Raw genomic sequence first — 25,303 nt, forward strand, 5'->3', positions numbered from 1 at the left:
CTAATTGAGAATGGAAATGGGAATGAGATTTGTTTACCTGTTTACATCTAAAATAAAAGAAATTATATAACACATCAGAGGTCAGCCATATAACAAATAAATTATGTTATGACATATAAGTATTTACTGTGAAAAATCATCATGTAAGTAGTGATCATATTAAGTCTAAATATACATATTATACATGTATTAGTTGATTGTATTACATTTGATACATTTGAAAATTTCTTATAAGAATGGAGAATGAGAATGAAATGTGAATGGACCCTATAAATTTATGGAATGAGAATCTCATTCTCAAGGAATGGCAAGAATGACAAGTGAATTGATATTTGTACCTTTAGTAAAAATTCAAAATCCCTTTTTACCCCATTAATAATAATAATAATAATAATCATCATCATCATCATCAAAATAATTATTATTATGTTATGATTATTATAATAATAGTAGTCATAATAATTAAATAATTAAATAATAATAATAATAATTATTATTATTATTAACAATAATTATTTTGAATAATAATAATAATCATAATTTTTATAATATATAATGAATATAATCAACTAAAGTTATTTTAATAACTTACAACAATGCATTTCAATTTCAAGATAAAGAAAATATATTAATGACAATATTTATTCCAGTTTCGATTTCGATTTTCATTCATACACTTAAAGTAAATAATTTATTATGACGTCCATTCTCTATTATGACAACTTATTTCAATTTCAACCCATTCTTATTACCCATTGATAAAACACACCATTAACTAATTAAGTGGCTTGCAAGTGATTTGTTGACTTATAAATGAAGTATAATTCAAGTTGGAATAGGATTAAAAATTAAACTCCAAATTATGAAATTGTAACACAAAATTGAATTGAGATGGAAATCAAGGCATGATCTTATAATAGCTGTAACTATTAAGTAATTTCACCCGCATGGATGGAGAAGTCCACAAAAAATCAACATTCAATTTCAATCCCGAACTACTTTGTTAGTCCAAACTTTCTTGGCCTTCAAGTAAAACCTGCTGACTGTTGATTCTGCTTTAGTTAATTTTCCTTTTTTCACAGGCTTGCAAACTCTATGAAGCTGGTCATGAAGGCACCTTTCATAGAGAAAAAGGGAAAAATGAGGGGGGGGGGAATATTGAATTGACGTTTCCAGAATTGATTCGCTACCGCTACGCACTAGCGCGCGCTCACACTTAAAATTATCAAAAAGATACCACATATTATCCATAGCAGCTTCCCAAGCCAAGCCAAATTTTGCACTAAAATGGCAGATTCCAGCGAACTTAAATCTTCTCGACTTTTCGCTCTCCTTTCCAGTTCAGGCATGGGGCATCTGACGCCATTTCTCCGGCTAGCCGCTTTGCTGACAGCACACCATGTCAAGGTCACTTGCCGAGTCACGGCCTTTGTCTCAATTTTTCTCTACTTTCCCACAAATTAGTCAAGCAAAGCTTCATCTTGTTCCATTTGAGAATCTTTATGCCAATTCAGAAGATGACCCTTTTTACCACAACATTAAAGTCACCAGAGAATCATGTCACCTCCTCTCTTTCTCTTCTTCCTTCACTCTCTTCGCCGCCTCTCTCGGCTCCTGTTACTGACATGACCTTAACTGCCTCTGTTCTTCCAATCTCTAGAGCTATTAACGTTCCTAATTACATCTTCTTCACATCATCTGCTAAAATGTTAACACTATTTGTATCCTTCCACACACACACACACTTGTTGGCTCCAAAGATGCTATTGAAATGCCAACACTCGAACCGATTCCCAAACCATGGATCCTCCCACCGCTTTTCCAAGATATGAACAACCTCCTGAAGACTTCTTTCATAGAGAATGCTAAGAAGATGACAGAATCAGATAGAATTCTTGTCAACATATCCAAAACTATTGAAGGAAAAACGTTAGCAGAACTGAATGGTGGTAAAGTCATCGAGGGGCTACCCTTGGTTATTCCCATTGGGTTGCTTCCTCTATATGGTTTCGAGAAGAGTCAACCTTTAGCTTGGCTTGATGATCAAGCAACTGGGTCTGTGGTGGATGTTAGCTTTGGCAGTAGGACTGCTATGTCGAGGGAGCAACTCAGAGAGTTGGGTGATGGTTAGTGAGGAGTGTTCGTCGTTTTTTGTGGGTTGTGAAAGATAAGAAAGTTGATCGAGAAGATGATGTGGAGTTGTCAGATGTAATTGGACATGAACTAATGGAGAGTGTGAAGGGAAAGGGATTGGTGGTGAAGCATTGGTTGGATCAAGAAAGCATTCTAAGGCAATCCAGCAATAGGCGGATTTTTGACTTACTGTGGGTGGAATTCAGTGACTAAGGCTATGTGGAATGGCGTGCAAGTTTTGGCTTGGCCACAGCATGGAGACCAAAAGATTAATGCAGATGTGGTGGAGAGGACTGGAATGGGAATATGGGTGCAGAGTTGGGGCTGGGGAGGAGAAGCAATAATGAAGGGGGAGCAGATTGCCGAAAACATCAGTGAGATGATGGGGAATGAGTTACTTAGAATCCAAGAAATGCGAATTAGAGAAGAGGCTAGGACAGCAATAGAACAAGGTGGGAGTTTGAAGAAGAGATTGACTGAGCTCGTTGAGATGTGGAAGAATTAAAGAGCAAAGTCTTTAATGTTCAAAATAACTCTTCTGTTTTCCTGGCAATGTCTTTGTATTACCAATATGACGATGCAGAAACTTAAAAGAATCAGAATAATAATGAGAATAGACTCAGCAGCTCTCAATTAATAGTGTGGTGTAAGCAGTGTAAACTCTTAACAAGAACTCTACTTTCTGCATTCAAAGCTGAACTTCATATTATGATATTCTTTGAACAAGCATAGAATCTGCCATTGGTAGATTCAGACTTCAGAGACCAGAGGCTGATGTTCTTACAAAAATTCTAGCAGTGGACATGTTGGTGGAGCTAGACAAGTCTGCAAAACATATAAGCAAATCTATTTCCCAAAAAAATTTGCATCTCAAATTTAGTTATGGGTTTTGTAAACTACGACATACAATTTTTTTTCCCCTTTAAGAACATGGGAAATATGTGCATAAAAAAATTTCTTCGAATCACAGGTTGGTATTTTATAAATTTGCATGACTTTGTGTGGATGACACAAATAATCTTGGACATATAAATAATGGAAATAGATGAGCTCAAAACTTAGCAAGCGCGGTCAGAGACAGAACCACACTCCATTTGAAAAATTAAATAAATAAAAGAATTGGTGAGGATATTAATGACCCCAACCAGCATTAACTTATCCAACAGAAACTGATGGGTTTAAGGATGCAAAAATGCAATTACTGGACACAGGCAGAAGCAAATCAACAAATGATCTCATCAAAGCTATGACAAGATTTCGACAGAACTTCTCATTTATTATTTATTGGAGTTGTATGATAAAAGTTCAAAGTTCTCTGTTTCCTGGAAATGAAAGCTACACCCGTTAGGCAGGAAGTGAACTCTTTGAAATAACATCAAAAGATATTCCATTCTCTTGTAGTCTTTGTTGAAGCTCTGTTGCACCAAAGACAATTCCTGGTGGAAAAACTCCTCCCTTGGGTAGAATTTCACGTTGGCTCAAGACAATAAGAGCACACTGCATAAGTATTATTGGAGTGGCTATATAACCAATCTCAGGTCCCGTAACTCGTGTTATTATTTCCATGTCAGGTTTGGCATTCCCTTGTGAAACAAGACTGCTGTCACTAAAGCCATGTCCGATAAACCACATTTTAAATGAAGCACTTTCAACCTCATCTTCAGAGGGGCCCCTCTTCCTGAACCATCCAAGGCTGAAAATTGAAGGAAATTTTAAGAGAAGCCACCTCCCAAAGGAAAGTCCACTTAAGAGCCCAATGGATATCCCAAGTATGATGAATCTAAAGATGTCTAACAAAGATTTAGATCCTAATTTTACCCCAAAATGAGCTGGCTTCACAGTTGACCAAAAAGCCTCTCGTTTTTCTCTCTGTTCAGGACTCTCGTTGGCCCCAGGAAGACCATGAGGGTTTTCTGTTAAAATTGAAAGAGTTCTTCGGACAACAGTAGCATCTGCCGAAGGTAACTTTATAGCCCAAAGGCCAATCCTCTTCTGGCTTTCTACCAATGGCCCTCTTAGAGGAGCTGGACCAGGAATCTGCAACCATAATTAATTAACATCAATGTACACCTTATAGTCAAAAAGAGAATTTGAAATAGAAAAATGATTTCAAAGTACAATTGACTTCATTTTTGTTAAACAATTTTAGGTGGTTTCATGAGACTTTTGATCTTGACTTTATAGAACAAACCATCTCAATGTATTGAAGGATAACAAGATGTCTACCACGGATTTAGGCATATCTCAGAGCCAAAATCAGGTTCATGGTACTTCAGACCATGGTTATGTAGCAACAACATAATGAACAAAGAAGAGAACTTTGAAACACAGCCATAAAGTTAAACACTTGATAGAAAATTACAAAGGCCAAGAACATCATCAAGGTCATTCCCTTTATCATCACAAGCGACAACTTACCGCCACTAGCACAAATTCCAGCAGCATTATACATTGTTCACCAGAAAATGAATTTTAGATTCATAAACCAAGCACATTTTCCAAACCATGCAGAGCACAACAACTGCTAACAACAATTTATAGTAAACATACAAACAAGTAAACCAGAATAAGTCCTCACCACTGGCCTTGCTCTCCTGGGTCTTGATTGCCTCAGCTTTTGCAACTCTTGAGCATTGGCCACACCCAAAACAGCAGACTCATATGTACCAAAATTTCCCACAATTCTTTTATCAGACTCTAGGCTAACGTAAGCCTCAATTTGGTTTGGCACCGCCGGGGGTATCCACTGCCTGGAATTGAACATTACCCCCAATTCAGCAGGAATGGAATCAAATCCACATGCAGAAACCAGCAAAGAACCTGTTTCCACAGCCTTCTCGTGGTACCTGGCCTCCATTCTCTCCATGAACTCTGGCTCCCCACTTATATCCAAGTAGTCACACCTATTAGATAAAATCAACATAAAGAGAAATCACAACACTGACTAAACATACAAAAGTAACAGATTCCTCTCTCTCTCTCTCTCTCTCTCTCTCTCTTCGTTCCAATGGAACTCCAATTTGTTAATCGACAAGCAAACTCAATTGAAAAAAAAAATAAATATATATCTTGGGTATGTTGTTCTCAGAGTTATGCGACTGCTTAATTTTGAAAGTAGTACAACTGTACTAGTGATTCCAATTCCACAATTCCACGGCAGGTATAGGCACAACACCTCAAACAGAAACAGACCCTTAATCTGATCGAACAAAGTAAATGAATTGCAAAAATAATAGTAACAATAATAATAAACAGAAGGAAACAAAGAAGGCGGACCCGGAGTGCACGCAGGCGGCGGCAACGGGATCTCCATGGAGGCGATAGGGGCCAACGCAGTTGAGAAGCAGCTTGGTTTGGGAGCAGAGGCGGTGGAGGGAAGGTGGGTCGGTGGTGTCAGCGGTGAGGATCGGAATTGAAAGGGAATGGGAAGGGGAGGCCCATTGGAGGGCTTGCTTAACCTTGGTGGGGTTGCGGCCTGCCAAAGCTAGGTTTTTGATAGGAGAAGAAGGAAGATTGAACAACTTTAAGGCTTCTCTCACCACATACTTGCCTGTGAAGCCTGAAGCTCCCAATATTATTACATCAAATAATTCCGGAATCTGGCTCTGCGCTTGCATTGTGTTCTTTCTTGATTCTTCTTTTTTTTCTTGGATGGCAGTTCTCTCTTGCTTTGAGTTCTCTTATGCTCACTTCTTCTTTATTTATCGACTAGGACGCATTTTTGGAGAATAATTTTAATCGGCAGCTGCTAATATCAGTCTAATAATAAAAAAAATTATTAATACATATAATAATCAGTGCCAGCGGCCAGCCATTTTATTTTTATTTTTTTTAATTCTACAGCACAGCCACAATCACTTGGGTGATAGTCAACCCCAACAAGTAGATCATGTACCAATTGTTTAGATCTGCCGTTTCGTCTCACAAAAATCACAAATACTTTAGTCCCAATGAAACCGCAAGATGAAGATGTCATGTCACATATAACAAGTAATTTTGTTGATTTGGTTGGTTAATTGGCCACATTTCTTCGTAAAAATGGATTTCATTAACATCCAAATTCAATCATTCAAGCCAATCATGCTTCTGCAATGAAGGATTTCTTAATCTGTAATACATATATGCGATACTTTCAGACAAACACCCGCACTCATGCATACTACACTAAGCCGAAAGGTTTCGGTTTAACCTCAGGATTTAGGAATCAACAATGAAACTTATTCATGATTAATCACACAGCTCACTCAAGTTTCTTATGAGAAACCAAATTCAGGTTAAGCAAAGAAAGCATGTACAATGTCATGAATCAGGCATGGAGAATCCAAAATAGAGTGACAACAACTGTAATTCTCGCAGATCAGACCTCCATGTTTCGAATCATTTTATGGCGAGAAGAGGATTAGTTATTGGGTATCTCTGCCTCGGGGGACGTCTCGTCCTCTTTCCCCAGCCGAAAAGGTTTGTATGATCCTCAATTGCCACTTCTCTGCAGTTAGACAGCTGAGTTTCAGTTGCATTTGGCAGGCCGTCAGAATCCGGCACACGTCTCTTTCTCCTCCCCCCGCCACTTCTTGTGTTTTTCAACGCTAAACTTGATCTCCAGGTGCCACCAGTTGCTTGAATCAGCCCTTCGATTGTTTGAAGATCCTCGGATACCTCATTTTTTAGTAATGAAGAAAGAGTGGGAAGCACATCTCTTTGAAAGTCCTTTCGCTGCCTTCCTCTCCGTGCCTGACCTCTTCTAGGCCGTTTTAGCAAAATGTTTTCATTTTTGGAGTTCTCAAAAACCTGTGGCCTATAAGTACCAATTTCTTCTACCTTCGCTTCTGTTAAACTTAACGTCATATACTCGAAGTAATCCATCCCATCAGGTAAAATATCTTCATGAACACTATTCTTACCCATTGAAACAGATTCTATCTCGTTTTGAATATCACCTTTGTAAGAAGAAATCACCTCCGCAAACCAATGCAGGGGATCATCTGGGGAAGCTTCTGATTGGTGACAAAAGTTATCAACCTGAAGAGGAATGCGAGATGAAGAAATGGCAACTAAAGCCTGAGCAGCAGCCGCGATCAGTCCATGTGGTTCTCCAGATTGGTCTTGTAGCCTGTCACCAGGTTCTTTGATCTTGCATTGTAAAGATTCAAAACCAGGAGGGAGTTCACTGTGAAGAGGTTCAAAACCACGAGGTAGTTCGCTTTCAAGAGATTCAGAAGCAGAAGGGTGTTTACTTTGAAAAGACTCAAAACCAGGAGGGAGATTGCTTCGAACAGATTTGGAACCAGGAGAGCATTTTCCTTGAAAAGACTCAAAACCAGGAGGGAGATTGCTTTGAACAGACTTGGAACCAGAAGGGTGTTTGCTTTGAACAGACTCGAAACCAGGAGGGAGATTGCTTCGAACAGATTCAGAACCAAGTGGGCGTTTACTTTCAAAAGATTCAAAACCAGGAGGGAGTTTGCTTTGAACAGATTCGGAACGAGGACAGTGTTTGCTTGGAAAAGATTCAAAACCATGAGGACGATTGCTTTGAACAGATTCGGAATCAGGTAGGCGTTTACTTTGAAAAGATTCAAAACCAGGAGGGAGTTTGCTTTGAGTAGATTCAGAACGCGAAGGGTGCTTGCTTTGAGTAGATTCAGAACGCGAAGGGTGCTTGCTTTGAAAAGATTCAAAATCAGGAGGGAGTTTCCTCTGAACAGATTCGAGAGATGAAGCGTGTTTGCTTTGAGAAGATTCATAACCAGGAGGGAGTTTGCTTCGAAAAGATTCAAAACCAGGAGCGACATCAAGTTCTGTTTCATCAACTACTGGTGCCTCCAAATCTATCTCTACTGAAGTCTTCAGATTGTTTCTTGAGCAAGAGCATGTTGTCGGTTCAGTCTCTTCTCCAAACCCTTCATCAATGACACTCTTGTTCAAATCTATGTGACATATTGAATCAGAACTAAGATTAATTAATCCCTTTTCTATCCAACTCTCTGCCTCACGCCGCTCTCCAAGTTTAGGTGATAATTCACCAGGGGCCTTGGTATTATGTGGCCCATCTTTAAGAGGGTTGGTATCATCAACTACTGCAGCAGGACTTGGCTTTGCGGGGTTACTAGGAGAAGGATGATCCATGGATATAGGAGCCTTCTCAAAAATGGAACATCCGAGAATCTTCCTACTGCTTGAACACTCACCAACTTCTGTCCTCTGGTGCTCAGCATCAAGAGCACACGTCGCTGATGAAGAATCCTGAACATAGCTTTGAAAGGAGCTCTTTCTCATCATTTCAGTTTTGTCAACAAAATGCTGAAAACTGCTACGCAAGGAGTCAAGATTCATCTGAGAAGAACCTTGCCTTTCTTCAAAAGAGCAGCCATTGCATGAAGGCACTGCTTTAAGCCAAGGCAATATCGTCTGAGAGCTCTGCTTTCTTGACTCATTAGCAGATACTGCAGCACATTGAGAAATTCCCTCATTTTGGTACCCGTTTGAAGAAATTACTGCATCTGCTTTCTTTTGATCTGAAAACTTTGCATCCATCATGGAGCCTAAATGCCGACTGGAATTATTAGGACCATCTTGAGTGAGTTTTTCAGAAGCAGAACTATCGTTACTGCTGCCATTCGGATTCAGGTGACTAAAGCCATTCAATGAGTAGCAAACACATGATTCTTTGGACTCCAGCTGAGAACTATGGCAAAGGTGAGTTCGTGAAGATGCTTCGGCACTAATACTAGGAATGGATTGCAAATTGCTGCAAACAAGCAATTTGTTCTGAATACCTTCAGTGCTCTCCATCTCTGCCACTGAACTCTTATTTGATGGAGTAAAGCTGCTAAAAGAAGGGTTCCCTTGAACCATTGCCATATCCTGGCTAACCTCAGAATGGATTTTTTTCCAAGAAGAAAACAAGGAGGTTTCAGAATTTTCCACATTAGATTGAGGGAAAAATGAGTGCCGAATTTGCATACGTGAGTCCTCGACAGATGCATCATGGTTTCTATCACATATTTCTACACCAAAAAGTTTCTTCTTCACAAGCTCATTTGAGTTCCTTGGTTCAGTTTGCTGTGACTTAGAAGTTGGAAGATCTCCAGAATGGAAACTTTCAAAAAGGGAACGCCCATTGCTTCCGATTTGGCCTAAATAGAAAGCCATATTGATCAGTCAGCTTACATTAACCAGCTCTGAAATGCTAAGAGATGACCAAACTGCTAAAATTTATTTTTATGGCCAAGTTATAATTCAAAAAGTTTCATATCCAAAAAGATTTATAATGCAAAAAGTTTTAGCCATTGCTAATTTATGCAAAATTACTGAAACAACAAAAGAGGCACTTCCAAAATGTAAACTTAAAACCATGATAAAAGAGACACACACAAAATGTAAACTTAAAACATCTTAAGAGATTTATACCAACATAGCTAAATAAGAACTTACCAGCTTCAGTATTATTAGCCAACGACCCTTTTTGTCGCCTTTGAGTTTCTAAAAGCAGACTGTTGAGGCTAACTCCTATCTCCCTAACTTTTGGGGAGTCTTGAGAAAATTTAGACAAACACTGAAAGCTTGTATTTGAATTTGAAGATAGGACCTGTCTTTCCATCTCCTCTTTGGAGCATATATTATTTCCCAAAACATCAGTCAAAGCTGAAGAAGATGCTTCCTTAAGCTTGATAGGTTCATTAAAATTTCTCCACCACCCATGGGGATACCTCATATTCGGCACATCACCAATACAGCCAGAGTTGACACCGGTGTGAATAGATAGATTTCCATCCCTATCACGAGTCATCGCCTGGCTCCTGCTAAGAAGATAACTTTCAGCCGCAGACACTCCAGAAAGTCCTGGACCTTCCTCTTCATCATTCATGTATGCATCAGCAGGAAGTTCAAGATCGAACAACCTTCTTCGTAACTTCTTGCATTCAGATTCTGACATCTCACAGTTCTTCAATCTTAACTCATTTTGGGTAGGACCATAACTGGATTGCAGGATATTCTCTTCCGTGGATCTAAACTCACATTGGATGCTATCAGTATCTGACAAGGACACTCTACCGTGATTTAAAAACAAGTTGGAAGTATGCTGCCTCCCATTGTCGTCTACCGCTGGAATACCAGAAGAATAGAAACTAAATTGGGGTGTTCCTCTTTGCATCATATGTCTGTGCAATTCTTTGCTTCTCATTTCATTCATCATGTCCCTTTGTATTCTGTAAAGCCGATGGAGTTCATGGAGCTGGAAAACAAAACCATGTACTCAGCTTTTGCAACAAGCAGAGACATTTCAACCTCTATTGTTTAATATTCCACAAATCTAACTTTATCGTACAACAGAAAAATTTGAGAAATGAATACCTGATGCCTGAACACAGATTCGTGCGTCAATATAGTTTGTCTCAGTTGTTCTCTGTCAGGATGATCATTGACATCTATTGCTGGCCTTGTCAAGCAAAAATCATGATACTGTCCAATTCCTAACATACTGTTCTGCTGATGTAGTGACCAGCTACCATTGCCAGTATTGTCATTTAGATCTCTCAAGGAATAATAACAAGGCATATACATCTCAGACTGTACTTCAGTTCCCATTCCTGCAAAATTAATGGAAAGGAAAAGAGAGAGGGAGAGGGAGAGGAAGAGGAAGAGAGAGGGGGAGGTTACTCGTTTTGAAAATAATAATAATAATAATGATGATGACGATAACAAAAAGCTTAACAAAATGTTTCCCATTTCAAAACAGACAATGGAAGAAGCACACGTTACAAACTAAACTAGTGTAAATTTCCAATCTTGATGCCAATATCTTATATAGGATATTGCAAAACGAAACATATGACTTATTGAACAGTGCGGACTTGATATCCAGTAACTTGAATGATCTGGGGCCTTAAGCAATGCAATAAAAAAGATCGCAAGAAAGTATAACACAACATTAGCTCCAAATCATAGATTGAAGTCAATTCCCAAACTACATTCAACGAGGTCGTATTAAGGAATGAGAATCCAGCGGTAGAGATCAAGTACTCCACATAAAGCCCTCAACAAAGCAAAAGAAGATAGACAATCATTTTTCCTATGAACATGAATTCAGTGCTAAAATAACAATAACAAGGCCAGGAAAAAAAAATGCAGAGCCCCAAGTAGCAAAAATCAAAACAGAAGTATTGAACGAAAAAAAAAAAGAATTTGAAGTGAGAGAAGGCACAAATCAATCATCAAGCACAAAAACCCAAAATAAACAAGAGAAACCAGGAGGGGGAAAAAAATTATCCAGGCAAATAAATTAAAAGCACAAAAGAAAAAACAAAGAAAAAGAATTTTACCTCATAATTATATCATCCACCACCCCCTGTCAAAGCTTCCTCATAAACGCACCGAACTAGCTCCATGCTGAAGAAGAAGTTTAGCTTGTCAGATCAATAATAGATCATCACCAGACCAACAGGTAAAATTAATAAAAGAAGCAAGAAAAAAAAGGGAAAATTAAGATTTGGTTCTGGGCCAGAACCTGATAAGAGAATAAAGAGATCCCCCACATCCCAGAAAATAGTAGATCTTCTCAAAAACAAAAGTAGTTTCCCTACAACCACAACAATGACTTCAAAGACTTGATTTTTTTTTTTTTTGTCAACTAGTGGTGTCTCTGTCTCTCTCAATCTCTCACATAACTCATAATTCCTTGTCTGTCTATATACTTTGCTTCAGCTTTGGCTTTGGCTTTGGCTTTTTAATGATTTATTTTTATTTTTATTATTGTTGTTGTTAACTTGTTATAAGTATAATAGAGTATGAAGGAGGGGAAGAGCAATTTTTTTTTCCACAAATTCTAGATTCTCTCCACCTCCCATGCTTTTTTGGGCACACATAATTATTTTAAATAAAAAAATCAAAATTATTTATAAAAAAAAAAAAGAAGAAGAAAATGGTGAATGAATTGAGCATAGAGTGAGAGAGAGAGAGACTGTAAACGTAACGTAGGAGAGTAACTGAGACAACAACCCAACAGTTTCCAAAAGTAAGCCGACCCCACTCCCTTATTACTCTTGAATCTTGGGTTATTGAATTGAACGGCGATTTTTCTAAAGACTTTTAAGGAATGTTGCTTCACATTTACAACCACGCGCGTCAACAGTGCTTGTTTTCTCTTTACAATTTACATGATTACATGAACATGAACCTTCACATTTCATTTTTAAAGACTAAAGTACAGTACAACGTACGTAGACAATCAAGATTCCCTCTATCTAATCTAAAGTCTAAACTGCTGTTTCGCAGCTTTGCTAAACGTTTCCCACTTGTCGCTTTATTTTCTTGTCTATGTTTTCAGCCCATCTCACCCTCAATATTTATTCGGATTAAAATTATATTTTTTTTAATTTAATTGTGTGATTATAAAAAAGAGGACCTTCGACATAATCATTGCTTATTAATAATTCTCTCTCAAATAATCACTATTTGTAAAAGTAGTTTTTGTAATTTTTTTAGTGAAGGCAACTTTTTAATATTAACCAAATAATCTACTCAATAACAAAAAAAAAAATTACAATTTATTTATAATAAATTCTTCTAAACTTTAAAAGTTGAATTTTGAATTATACCCTAGTCGAAATAGAGGTGAGATCCTAATTGGATTGGCTCCATTGTTTTAAAATATAAAAAACTTATTTTCATTTGATGACTAGAAATATGTATTTTCTTAACTATTTAAGAGTACATGGTTGAAGGAAAAAAAAAACAGAGAAACATAGATTAATTATTTTATATTGTTAATTGTACAAATATTTTGTGCATGGCATTATGTTTGTAGTTGGGTGCTATTTCACGCTGCTAACAAATGTTCGATATATGAATTGGGGGTGGGTGTACCCTACAGTCATACAAATGAATTTCCCTAAAGCTATTTCATATTTTTCATGGCAGAGGATCCAACGAGAGTTTCCTGAGCAAGAAAAGAAGAAGAGCGGCAGGCAAGAAAAGATTCAGAAAAAGAAAATTCGTGGAATAATTTCATTTTGTTTGTGGCAATATCTCATTTCCTTCATCAGGGTCATTTTCTGGGGTTCATAACATAACAAGAACATAGATAGGTGCATTCTAAGCTGGCCAATGGCCATAGGAAACTGCTTTTGGTTAACTTCAGGAGAAAATAGAAAGAGCCTGAATTAATGTGAGAAAGCTGCTTTTTCCAAAAGCACTGTCAAATGGAGCTAGCTGAGTGATCCGAAGATAGCTTGCCTCATGGCCAGAAGCAGAAAAGGAAAAGCGTTAAAAAAGTGTCCCATGCATGATTACCAAACATGATAACACTAGACATCCTCAAATTAAAACCCTAAACTTTCCAATATAATCTTATGGGCTCAGGTTTTCCTGGTGCGGGACCATGTGTCTTTTTTTGTTTGGGTTAGATGATGATGATGATGATAATAATAATAATACGGGTAGCAATAATAATTCAACAAACTTTATATTGTTAAAATCAAAATTGCTTGGCAAATATAAATGGAAATAGCCTGGGATCAGGTAGGGTTTTGGTGGAGAGTGGAGAATAAACGGGTTGCAATTATGATTGCAGTAAATTTCTCGTGGGACATGAATGTGATTGACAGGTGTGTGTGTGTGCATAGAGTGTTATATTCATGAAATAACGAGTCCAAATATGCGAAGCCTTAATTGCTTAATGGATGAAATTCTGGACAACTCAACAATCAAAGTTTAGCGAGATGGGATGGGATTAATTATTGCCAAAGATTTGCTTATTAAAAGTGATGGAATCTCTTTACTGGAGTCATCTTTGGAGACAAATAAATTGAAACTATAACTTTCATCAATTTTACTCAAGAATATGACATCACCGTATCAAATCACTACAACTTTTTTTTTGTTTTTCCCCCCTAAAAAGAATCGAGTGAAACTATAATTTTACAAACAGCTTCAAGATTGGAAAATTGAAAGGCGTGAAAGGTGCAGGTTCTTAAAATTCAAATTGAAAGATCAAAGGTTCCAACTATTCACTTTATACTTCCTTTTTCTTTTTGGAATAAGCAACTTCAAATTGAGGTTGCTCACTTCCACTACAATTTGCGAAATAGAGGTTTATAAGATCACCTCCAAAACACTTTTTAGATTTTACTTTTTAAATATTAATTTATTTATTGATGTGGTAATAAGTAGATGGAAAAATACAATTTTCTTTAAAAGACTCATCAAATAAGAATAAATTAATATTATTTTAATCAAATCTTTCTACTATATAAATTAAATTGTTGTTATGTCTTTGAAAGGAAACTTAAATAATAATTGTTACAGTCTTATCTTTTCAATAAATAATAATAAAATATTAATAAAAAAGGGAGAAATAGAAATGGCAAAGGCTGGGTCGGGTCTGTGTTTGGGGCTGCCCGGGACCGACCCAGATGTCACACGTAGCTACCCAGACCTAGACCGTGCCCATAATTTTTCTATGCGAGCCGAGCATATGCCGGGCACTATCCGGGCACGGGCTTTTTTCCGAGTTTTCTCTACCCGCATTTTCAAAGGTGAAAGCTCTAGAAAAAAAATGCAGCCAAAATAATTATTTACTTCTAAGTTCTAACAAACCGGTAACAGTCCAAAACCAAAACATCTTAACTATAGGCAAACATCTAACAAAATTATTAAAATTAAGCATATATATATATATAACACCTAACAATAATAATGCCAAATACTGAATTTCATCATTTTTTTAAAAAAACAGCAAAAAAAAAAAACCTCGTGGGTCGTGGCTGTGATGTCGGGGTTGCAGCTGATATGGTGACAAAACAATGGAGTGAGACCAGCTATGGTGGCGGACACCGTCACGCGGTGGCTGCCGCTGAGAAGATGACCAAACGGTAAGGAGCTCTGTGATGGACTGACGGCTGTGTTTTGCGAGAAATGAAAAGAGTTAACCGAGGAATGTAAGAGGTTCGTGGAAGGAGAGGCACGGTCAACACTGCATCGGTGCTGGTGGGTGGTGGCTGTTGGTGGAGAGACGGAGGGAGGTGCCGATTCTGAGACTTGTCGCAATTTAGGGTTGGCCGGTTGGGTTTGGGGGAAATTGGACAAAACAAAATGCAGTTTCGTTTTTATATTTTCCTCTTTTTTTTCTTTTTTTTTTACTTAATAAAAAAACAGGCTCGGGTCCGGGTTCTGAGTTCTTAGTGTTGTGACTGGACCCGTGCCCGGATCCGCTTTTTCCATGCATTCGATCTGGATTTTACCCAGATCGCATACACTGAGTCCGGTCCGGGCAAGCTTTTCTGCCATTTCTAAGGAGAAACTCACTCGGCAATATTAAAGAATGAGAAATAAATCTTATTTGAAGAATCTAAATTAACATGTCTTTTGAAGTGTTTAATATTGTAATGACTCTTCAAATAAGAAGTATAATTTTATTTAAAGAGTGTTTTGGAGATACTCTAAAGAAGTAGCCTAATTATGAAAGGACCATTTGTACACAGCCAAAGATTTTTAAGATGTTTTTAGCAAATACATTAGTACTCACGTCCACACCAATATCAAACCGTCTCCAAATTAAACAATCCATGCAAAGATTAAGGTATCGTTGATTGGCACAAAGTAAATTAGTTTTATCATAATAATCTAACATGAATCATTAATTTATTAAGTCAAGTAGTACATGGATTGTTCTAGTATGATGCGACCCATTTAACATCTCACCACTATCATATTGATTATAGGACAGCGATTGAAAGAAGTATGGATAAAGAGGAGCCCAAATGCATCATTTCAGATTCTTATTTGCTACGTGGAAATACCAAACGTTATTATTATTACTTTTTTTGGGATAAAGAGATGATAAGCATAACAAGATTTTGAAGTTCATTACGTATGCATTACAAGCCCAAAATTGGTGATGTCTTGTTGCATTTTACACAAACCCACCACACATTTGGACAAACCTTGGCACAAATATAATTGCCCCCGACTATCAAAGGAATAGAGTCGGGGCTCACCAAACTTTTCTACGGCCCATGAGCCAAAGAAGCTCTTCCCAGAGCCCAAGAGTTCCGCTTTCTAGCCCAATTACACTTGGGCTACACGCAGCCACCGTCCAATAACCAGCCCTAATTTCCTCATTCAATTGCTCTTTCTCCCACCCACAACACCCATCGAAGAACCTAAAATCCTCAGGCCCAACTGCATTTCTCTTCACCATTTCAGCAGCGCAACCAACAGTCTCTTTAGTCCCAAAATACAATCCTTCCATCACTTGCTCAAACACCCCACTCTTCCCCACTTCATCACCACCCCCTTTTGGGCTCACCAAAAACAACCCTTCTTCTAAAGGTCCTCCGAAGAACAACGGTCGGTCGGAGAATGTCCCCGCTGCGTCTAGCACCGTCGAACGCATCTCCTTGATGGACATTAGGGACGGCCGGTTGAGTATGATCCCTGATGGGCCCATGGGCTCCATTGATAAGATTAGGATCACCGTCCGTTCGAAGATGTGGACCCCGTCAAGCTTCTCGGTTGCAATGAGCAAGCAGCCCTTTTCGGGCTCATGGATTGTATGAGCCCATTTGTCTCCCAAACTGTTTTGTGGAGGATAATTCACTGCGGCATCAGGATCAACTGAAGGCTCTTGGACCTGGGGCCGGATTACTTGCTCTGCCGCTACTAATCTTGCTCTGAATGATCTCCAATCAGCATCGATCAACGGTTTGTGGTGATCATCAGATGGCAGAGACGACTCCAAGTGGCAGCCTGTTATTTACAGTCAATTAGAAATCCCAAGTTATCATGCATAGCATAAGCTAAAGAGAGCACTTTGAAGAGTTCAGATTAGATGCTTCTCCTGAAAGCATTTCTATTAGAAGGCAGTTGCTCACCATGCATGCTTACAAACAATTTCACAAACCCCAGATCATCAGGAATGAAACTACTTACATGTGATAGAAGAGGAAAAGCCAACTCTTTTGCAATGAAAGTGAATGAGATTATGATTTCTCTTGGTGTAAGAAACAACTCTTGCTTTAGATACAGGGACAAGTTCGGTGGTTTTGTTGAAGGAATTTGATGTTAAGCAACAAGCTTCCATGCTTCTTCTTCTCTTTTCTCACTCTCTCTGGCGTAGCGTCAATGAAACTGTAGGATGATTTGATTATTAATGCAAAGAAGCATTACAAGTGTGGATGAATGAGCACCACAAGCTTATCTCATCGTCAGCATCATCATCCAAAGTTGGATTTTTGTTTAGCGTTTTGCAGGCATGGGCCGATGGATATGACTTACACTTGGCACGAAAGTGGAGTCTACGTGTACCTATAAACCTATGACTTACCCTTTTTGTGGATATTTGGATTGAATGAACCTTTTTTCAACTCTTCAATGTGTGAGCTGGCAGAATCCAGACCAGTTATTTGTTGGGCTGCTGCTGTTTGGGACGTGAACCACTAACTTTGTGATTGGAAGTTCCACATGAAGATGAGAGCACTTCTGCAGTTTTGACTTCGGTTCAAGTGAACAGTGATAAAGATACGTGAGCAAAGCAGGGCAATGTTGGCGATAATTAGATTTGCTTTCAGATATTTTTGTTAAACAGAGTATGGCACATGTCAATTTGATCTTCAAATAATATTCTTAAAAGGTATTTACAATTAAAAATACATTTATGCAGTTCTACTCAACCGCCAGTGCACAAGCAACATGCAGTGGTCTACTGGTCTCTCTTTCAAACGGAGCGACTCATTCTATTTGTTAATAATTTTCATATATTTCTTCTTACTAATCAACAAAGCACAACTCAACAAAATGAAAAGCTATTTCTAATGCTCAATATATTAAGCGACACAGATACTCAAAATGCAAGCAGTAGAAAACCCAGATGAGAAACAAAAGCATGCCTATTAATCACAAGTGTAATATGTGGAGCAACCGGAGACTGATCTGTACACTTAGATGAATAAGATGTCTACACATTATAAACACAGATGGTGATAATCACTTCCATTCCCACCTCGAAGCTTTGTGGTTGTAACCCTGATGACATGTTCTACAGGAGGCAGGAAATGGCCACTGGTGGGAAAACAAAGTTGAATTGTGATAAGTGATAAACCTTTGACATATAAGTCAGCTCTCCTCCGGTAGAAGACTGAATTATTTTTCAAATTTTTTGGGTTTGAGCTCATCCTTTTTTCTGCCCAGCTCTGCACTTTTCATTCTCTTAGCTGGTGAATTCAGGTAAAGGCTCCTACATCTGACAGCAGCTCTTGTCCAAGCACTTAATTTGATTGAGGGGCGGCTGGGGAATCAAGCACGCACAGAAATCGAAGATTATCATACAGGTCCAAATTAGTACCCTTCATGTTCAATAAACTGCTAAGATGATTGGTACAGGAAAATGAATTCCCTCAGCGGCACAGGAGAATACAAGGGTGCAGAAAGATTATAAAGAAGAATATCTTGCATTACAGTAACAAGTTCCATTGTCACTTGGATAAATATGACGGGCATTGACAACCACTGGATGCTTAAATATACACATATAAATTCACGTTTAGACCTTTCTTCCCCCTTCAATGGTATAATCAGCTCATAACTATACACAGAACACAAAAAAGCAGTAATATGGAACTTATTCTCTGGAAAATTCCTTGCCATCGGTATATATAAAAGTGTTCCCTATGAAACAAACCCTATCGCTTCAAGTACAAAGATACAAGCAACACAAGAATCTGTTCAACAGTATCTCCACCTAAATCACTCCCTCACCAATTTCTGCTGAAAGCTTTGCGGCATGCCCAACTGGCTTAAGATCTTTACCCAATGTGTTAATCATCTGATATATTTGTTCTGATTTAGGGTGTAATTGATCACATACGGAAAATTCATGGACCTCGTTATCCACCTCTACAGAACTAGCACCTGATGGCTTTTGGGCTCTAGTTTTTTTCATCTGTAGCCTCACATTAGCAACCTTGTTCCAGTCTCCTGTTGCAGCAAAAATGTTTGACAACATAGTATAATTCCCAGGATCTGACCCTTTCAATCTAATAAGGCAATCAAGCACCTCCTCAGCCAGTTCCACTGCATTATGCTTTCGGCATGCCCCCAATAGGGTGCCCCAAATAATAGCATTTGGTTCAACTGGCATGCTTTGCACAAGCCTAAGCGCTTCCTTGAGACGTCCACTACGGCCCAAAAGGTCAATCATGCAACCATAATGCTCAACTTGGGGAAGAATCCCATAATCTCTCTCCATAGAGTAGAAGTACTGTACACCCTTGTCAATAAAACCCGCATGGGTACAAGCACATAAGACACCGACGAAAGTATATTTATCAGGCCCAAATCCTTCGTCTTTCATCCTTGAGAAAAGCCCCAGAGCTTTCTCACCTTGACCATGCATGGCCAGCCCATAAAGCATCGCATTCCAAGACACTAAATCTTTCTTTGTCATCCCGTTAAAGACACTCATTGCATTGTCCAAACTACCACACTTTGCATACATATCAACCAAAGCATTGCACACATTTGTATTACACTTAAACCTATACTTGTTAATAGAGGCATGAACTTTCATCCCCAATCCAAGCAAACCAGACTCTGCACAAGCAGCAAGTATACTAATAAGGGTCCCATCATCTGGCTTCAAGCCTGCCTCCTCCATTTGATCATACAATCTTGCAGCCTCCTTCGCCATCCCCTTTTCGGCATAGCCGGATATTATTATAGTCCAAGGAACCAAGGTCTTAGCAGGCATCCGATCAAACAACAATTTTGCCATTTCCATATCTGCATCTTTGCTATACCCCCAAATCATCGTAGACCATGAAACAATATTCCTGTGGGGAATTTTCTCAAACAATTCAAACGCCAAATTCATTTCTCCAGCCTTTGCATACCCATCCAATATCGTATTCCAACTAACCGCATCTCTCTCAGGCATTTCATCGAACAACCTCCTAGCTTCACTCAACTCTTCCCCTTTCACTAACCCGGCTATCATTGAATTCCAGCTCACAATATCTCTCTCGCCCATCGACATAAACAACTTCTTAGCTAAACTAACACCAACAGCACCACACTTGGAGTAACTATCGATAAGCGAATTGGGCACAAAAATATCACCAAAATAACCACATTTATATATCAGAGCATGTATCATTTGCACCAAATGAAACCAGTTCTTCCCATTACACGCCTTTAAAAGAAAAGGGTAAGTAAAATTATCAGTAAAAACACCTTTTTCTTGCATATCAAGGAAAACTCGAAACGCTTGAGCGTTTAAAGAGTTTTGCACACAAGCCCTTATCAAAGAATTGTACAAATGAATATTAGGGTCTTGAATATCATTGAAAACTTTGATGGCTAACCCCATTTGGCGACAAAGTGCGAGAGATGAAATGAGCTTCGGGGCAATGTGAGGGTCTCGTTGAAGGTCCAGTTTGATTATTTGAGCAAAAAGTTGTTTCGTCTGGTTCAAGTTTTTGCATTTGTGAAGGTTTTGCAGCTTTTCTTCTAAGAGTCTTCGTTTCGAGAACCACGTTGGCGCTCGAATTGGAGCTGACATTTGTGGCTTAGTGCTGTGGACTTGCATTGAAGCAGCGATTTTTCATAGTGCTGTGAATTTTTTGGAGTGGGTTTCGATAAAATTTTGTGTTCAGGATTTCCAGAGTTTTAAACCACTGGTGTATGTCAAGCCGGGAAGATTGGGTGTCTGATGGGGTGCTGAATGATACTTTTTCAAATGTTTTGAACTTAAACGTAATAATAATGTAACAATATAAGAAACTCGTTGATTTTTACCTTTTTAATTTTAATATTGGCGTTTTAACAATTAGATCCTCGGATTTACATGCTTTATTTTTAATCTGAAGTAGCATGTGTTAAATTGTATAAAATAAATTCCTCTTCGCTAGTTTTTTTTTTTGTTTGGAAAGTAAAACTTTCATTGATTCAACTCATTGATCTTTCTAAGGTTAGCTTAGCTATAGCATGAGCATAAGTGTTACACGATCGAGGCACATGTTTAGCTTCAAAAGATCCAAAATCCTACTTTAGAGCTTTGATTTCCATAACAATCCACAAAACCTATGTACTATTATCTTTCCTATTGTTGATCAAGTCTGCTACCTTTTGAGAATTAGTTTCCAGGATTACTGATTGCAAACCTGCTTCCTTTGCAATATGTAAACCCCACTTAGCTTCTACTTCCACAAAAGATACATCTCCCTTAAATTTGGAGTTCTTGATAGTTGTAGCTATGTACTTTCCTGTATTATCTCTTATTGCTGCACACAATCTAGAACATTGTCTTTCTTTGTCAATGGCTGCATCAACATTAATCGTTAGTTAGCCCTGAGGTAGAGCAGTCCATACATTTGGCTTCTTCTTGTGCAAGTTTTCCCCATTCAACACATCTGGAAATTTGGTTCTTCTAAAAGCCTCATTAGCTACCTCAGCTTTGGCTAGTAAATGATTTGGATCAATTTTCAAGCCTTCAAACACAAACTTATTTCTAGCATGCCAGATCACCCATAAAATACTCACCAATAACTTTAGATCTGCTCTACATAATCTCTTATGCAGCATCATCAAATCCCCCAATATGTATGTACTTCTTATTTACTGAAAAGCACTTGCCAAAGATGAGAGTTGCCATACTTTCTTTGCTAGTTTGCAAGAAATCAAAGCATGCAGAATGTTTTCCACTCTATCTCCACATAATCTTGATCTTTTCTAGAAGAGTGAGCTTCCATATAATGCTCCAATTATTGTTTTGCTATCAGAACATTTAGAAGGATCTGGGAATTTCATATTTAGAGCCACTTGGTAGCTTAACTGAATATTTCCCTTGTTTGTTATAGTGCAAGATCATTTGATCCTCTATTTTTCTCCTTGGTAGTGGAATGCTCAAAATTACATCTGCATCTTCCTTTAGAAACTGTTGTTGAATCACCTTTGTCTTCCAATTATTTTAAGTGTATATCAATGCTGATACAATGCCATTAAAGGACATTTTTAGAGTAGAAAAATGTTTGAAAGTGGATAGTTGTAGTATCCAATTATCTTTGTATATTGAAATATTTCTTCTATTGCCAATTCTCCATCCATAGCCATTCAGTATCACATGTCGTCCCCACAAGATGCTTCTCTAAATGTAGGATAGATTTGAGCCTATTGAAGCATTCCGAAAATTCTATTCTTTAAAGTACTTCACCTTTATAATTCTAGCTGCTAAAAACTCTGGATTTTGAATCAATCTCTAGCTTTGCTTTGCCACTAAAGCTTGTTAAAGCTTGATATATCTCTAAAACTCATTCCTCATTTAATCATAGCTTGGCTCATCATCTCTCACTTTGTCCAGAAAATGCCTCTCTTCTCTTTCTTTTTGCTCCACCAAAATGCAGCTATAGATTGTTGGATATCATTACAAAGCCCAATAGGTATTTTGAAGACACTTATGGCATAAGTTAGAACAGGTTGTGCCACTACTTTCATCAGGACCTCTTTCCCTCCACTTGAAAACAGTTCTTGACGCTAACTAGATATCTTACTCTGGACTTTTAACTTGATCTCATTTGCAAAAAGTCTCCTTGTTTCTTCCAATCATCAAGGGCAGCCCCAAATATTTCTCGTATTTAGATACCACGTTAAGCTGAAATTCTTTTGATTGCTGAAACTGGTTTTCATGAACATTGCTACTGAAAAACATACAAGACTTACCAAATTGAAAAATTGTCCAGAAGCATGAGCATAACAATCAAAGATGTCCTTGAGATGTTGGCAATCTTTGGGTGAGGCTCTAGAGAAAATCAAGTTGTCATCTGTAAAAAGAATATGAGAAATGGAGATATGTTGTCTAAATCTCAACCCATGAATTTATTTTTTATTTTTTTTCTCTGTCAGCCTCAGCAAGTTAGAAAAAGTTTTTGCACATATTATGAATAAGTAAGGAGATAGTGGGCATCCCTACCTCAAACCCCTCTGTGGAGTGATCATATCCTTAGGTGTTCTATTGATAATTACAGAGAAAGATGAAGTAGTAATCCAATTCATTATTAATTTCACCCATTTATCCTCAAAGCCTAGTCTAATTATAATTTGGTTTAAAAAATCTCATTTCACTCTATAGTAAGCTTCACTTATGTCTAGCTTCAAAGCCACGAATCCCTTTTTCTTGCCTTTACTATGCTTGATCTTATGGAGGCATTCATACCCAACAATGATGTTATCAGTTATCAATCGGTTGGGAATAAATGCACTTTGAGACAAACCAATTACATCATGTAAAATAGTTTTCAATTGGTTGGCAATAGTTTTTACAACAATTCTGCAAATAACATTACACATACTTATTGGTCTAAATTTAATCACTTTACTAGGTTTTTCAACTTTAGGAATTAAGGCAATATCGGTATGGTTCAGAGGGGTAATATTACCTATTTCATTTGGAATACAAAGACATGTATTAATGACTCTCTCTTTGACAGATCTCTGGTGCTTTTTATAGAAGGCAACAAGAAGCCCATCATGTCACGGCGCTTTGGTTGGGCACATTTAAGCTAATGCTTTTGTAATCTCTTCGTCTGTAAACGGCTGACTCAGATGCTCATTCATTTCTGGTGACACTTTTGGAATCATTCCTCTCAGCGCCTCCTCTATTTGATCTTGAGTGGGGTTGAAAGTAGAAAATAACTTTGCAAAGTATCTACAAAATTCTGTCATCCATTTTCCTTGTGTATCTTCAATACCCCACATTTTGTTCCTCTTTCTAGATGAAGCTTTTGAGTGGAAGAATTTTGTATTTTTATCTTCCTCTCTAAGCTTATCCGCCCTAGACCTCTACTTTCAGAAAATCTCCTCATCCAACAAAAGATGATGAATCTTTCTTTCAATGTTTTTCACTTCCTTGCCACTATCATATTGTGTGTTGTGTTGTTAGAGCTCCTTTATTATGTTCATCAGCTTCTCCAATTTCTTACTACTACCCCTAAAAGTCATACATTACTCCCTGACCAATTTCCATCTTTTGACTAAACTTTGTGGATTATGTCTCTACATTTATCATATGAGCTACACAAGTCCTCGTAATGGACTCTTGAAAAAATTATTCTATTGTAGTATCCTCCATTACCCACGCCTATTACTTCTATGAAGATTGGGTTATGATCAGAATACTAACTGACTAGATTCTTTACAACTTGATCTTGAAAATTTTTTGTCCAATCTTTGCTATACAAAAATATATTCAGATGCTCTTCAATAAAATGGGGACCAAATCTTCTATTGGACCATGTAAACGGTTGGCCTAAACAACCCAAGTCCTTCAAATTACACTCCTGGACAACTTTTCTAAATTCAATAATCATAATAGCCTCTCTGTCATTTCCTCCATTTTTCTCTTCTAAATGCAATATTTCATTAAAATCACCAAAGCATAACTATAGAGATGAAGACAAACCCGCCAATCTTTTGAGTAAGGTCCAATGTGCTTTTTCTGACTCGTCTCTGGATGTCCATAAACCCTAGTGCATCTTATATGCTTCTCATTTTCAATGTCTACTTCAACATCAATATGATGGTTGCTGAATGAGGTAATATTTACCCTTGTACTAGAGTTCTATAATATAGCAAAGCCACTACTCTTTCTGTTACTACTTACGGCAAAATAGTTGTTAAAATTCAACTTATTTCCCACATTATTCATTTGTATAGTCATTAGCTTAGTTTCGCACATGAAAACCAACTAAGGTTTATATATCTAGAGGAATTTTTAAAGAGCTATAAACGTCCGGTCATTCCTCATCCCTTGGATGTTCTAACTTAATATTCTCATGGCTATCAGCGAGGCTGATCAACAGCCTCCGCCACTTGAATTGCATTTTGAGTAAGATCAATTTCCTCTTCCCTTCATGAGCAATCCTAGTTCAGTTTTTATCTTGGTGAAAAACAAATTGCAGGAGTTTGTTTTAGCTGTATTGGTTTTGAAGGGGCTTTGAATTCGTGTTCTTTTGTGGTTTGAGCTTGGTTTTCATTATTCACAAATCAATTTTTTCCCCACAAATAACCTCTCTTTACTTATGCCTTTTGATACTTGCACTTTTAGTCTGTAACTTTCATTTTCTTCTCTTGGCCCTAATGGTGTTTGTATTTGGCCCATCATATACCACCTCATTTGAAC

At 37.8% G+C, this 25,303-nt stretch overlaps 5 protein-coding genes across 9 annotated transcripts; 1 reads left to right on the forward strand and 4 right to left on the reverse strand.

Annotated features, from left to right (window-relative positions):
* The first annotated feature begins 1,828 nt into the window (after positions 1-1,828).
* On the forward strand, positions 1,829-2,638 carry LOC102616213 (zeatin O-xylosyltransferase-like). Its single transcript, XM_025100133.1, has 2 exons — positions 1,829-2,126; positions 2,340-2,638. Exons 1-2 carry the CDS (start codon positions 1,829-1,831, stop codon positions 2,636-2,638), a joined length of 597 nt encoding a protein of 198 aa, XP_024955901.1.
* Positions 2,639-3,355: 717 nt separating this feature from the next.
* On the reverse strand, positions 3,356-5,891 carry LOC102622381 (probable mitochondrial saccharopine dehydrogenase-like oxidoreductase At5g39410). Its single transcript, XM_006482651.4, has 3 exons — positions 5,410-5,891; positions 4,712-5,036; positions 3,356-4,170 (listed from the first exon to the last, which is right to left on the reverse strand). Exons 1-3 carry the CDS (start codon positions 5,748-5,750, stop codon positions 3,478-3,480), a joined length of 1,359 nt encoding a protein of 452 aa, XP_006482714.1. The 5' UTR covers positions 5,751-5,891; the 3' UTR covers positions 3,356-3,477.
* Positions 5,892-6,329: 438 nt separating this feature from the next.
* On the reverse strand, positions 6,330-12,285 carry LOC102622680 (uncharacterized). 5 transcript variants are annotated; one of them, XM_025099689.2, is made up of 5 exons: positions 12,108-12,285; positions 11,457-11,523; positions 10,489-10,724; positions 9,568-10,369; positions 6,330-9,269 (listed from the first exon to the last, which is right to left on the reverse strand). In XM_025099689.2, exons 3-5 carry the CDS (start codon positions 10,720-10,722, stop codon positions 6,511-6,513), a joined length of 3,795 nt encoding a protein of 1,264 aa, XP_024955457.2. In that variant the 5' UTR covers positions 10,723-10,724; positions 11,457-11,523; positions 12,108-12,285; the 3' UTR covers positions 6,330-6,510. The 5 variants fall into 5 exon arrangements, with proteins under 5 accessions (XP_024955457.2, XP_024955458.2, XP_006482715.2 ...); XM_025099690.2 differs by having other exon boundaries at positions 12,096-12,285; XM_006482652.4 differs by lacking the exon at positions 12,108-12,285 and adding an exon at positions 11,642-12,089.
* A 3,642-nt stretch (positions 12,286-15,927) lies between these two features.
* On the reverse strand, positions 15,928-17,633 carry LOC102622977 (hypothetical protein). Its single transcript, XM_006482653.4, has 2 exons — positions 17,065-17,633; positions 15,928-16,881 (listed from the first exon to the last, which is right to left on the reverse strand). The coding sequence occupies exons 1-2, from the start codon at positions 17,213-17,215 to the stop codon at positions 16,127-16,129; spliced, it is 906 nt and encodes a 301-aa protein (XP_006482716.1). The 5' UTR covers positions 17,216-17,633; the 3' UTR covers positions 15,928-16,126.
* A 929-nt stretch (positions 17,634-18,562) lies between these two features.
* On the reverse strand, positions 18,563-20,843 carry LOC102623266 (pentatricopeptide repeat-containing protein At3g29230). The gene has a single exon (XM_006482654.4). It carries the CDS (start codon positions 20,714-20,716, stop codon positions 18,872-18,874), a length of 1,845 nt encoding a protein of 614 aa, XP_006482717.1. The 5' UTR covers positions 20,717-20,843; the 3' UTR covers positions 18,563-18,871.
* Positions 20,844-25,303: the final 4,460 nt, after the last annotated feature.

The sequence above is a fragment of the Citrus sinensis genome, chromosome 6, assembly GCF_022201045.2.
Source record: "Citrus sinensis cultivar Valencia sweet orange chromosome 6, DVS_A1.0, whole genome shotgun sequence".
NCBI classification, from domain to species: Eukaryota; Viridiplantae; Streptophyta; class Magnoliopsida; order Sapindales; family Rutaceae; genus Citrus; species Citrus sinensis.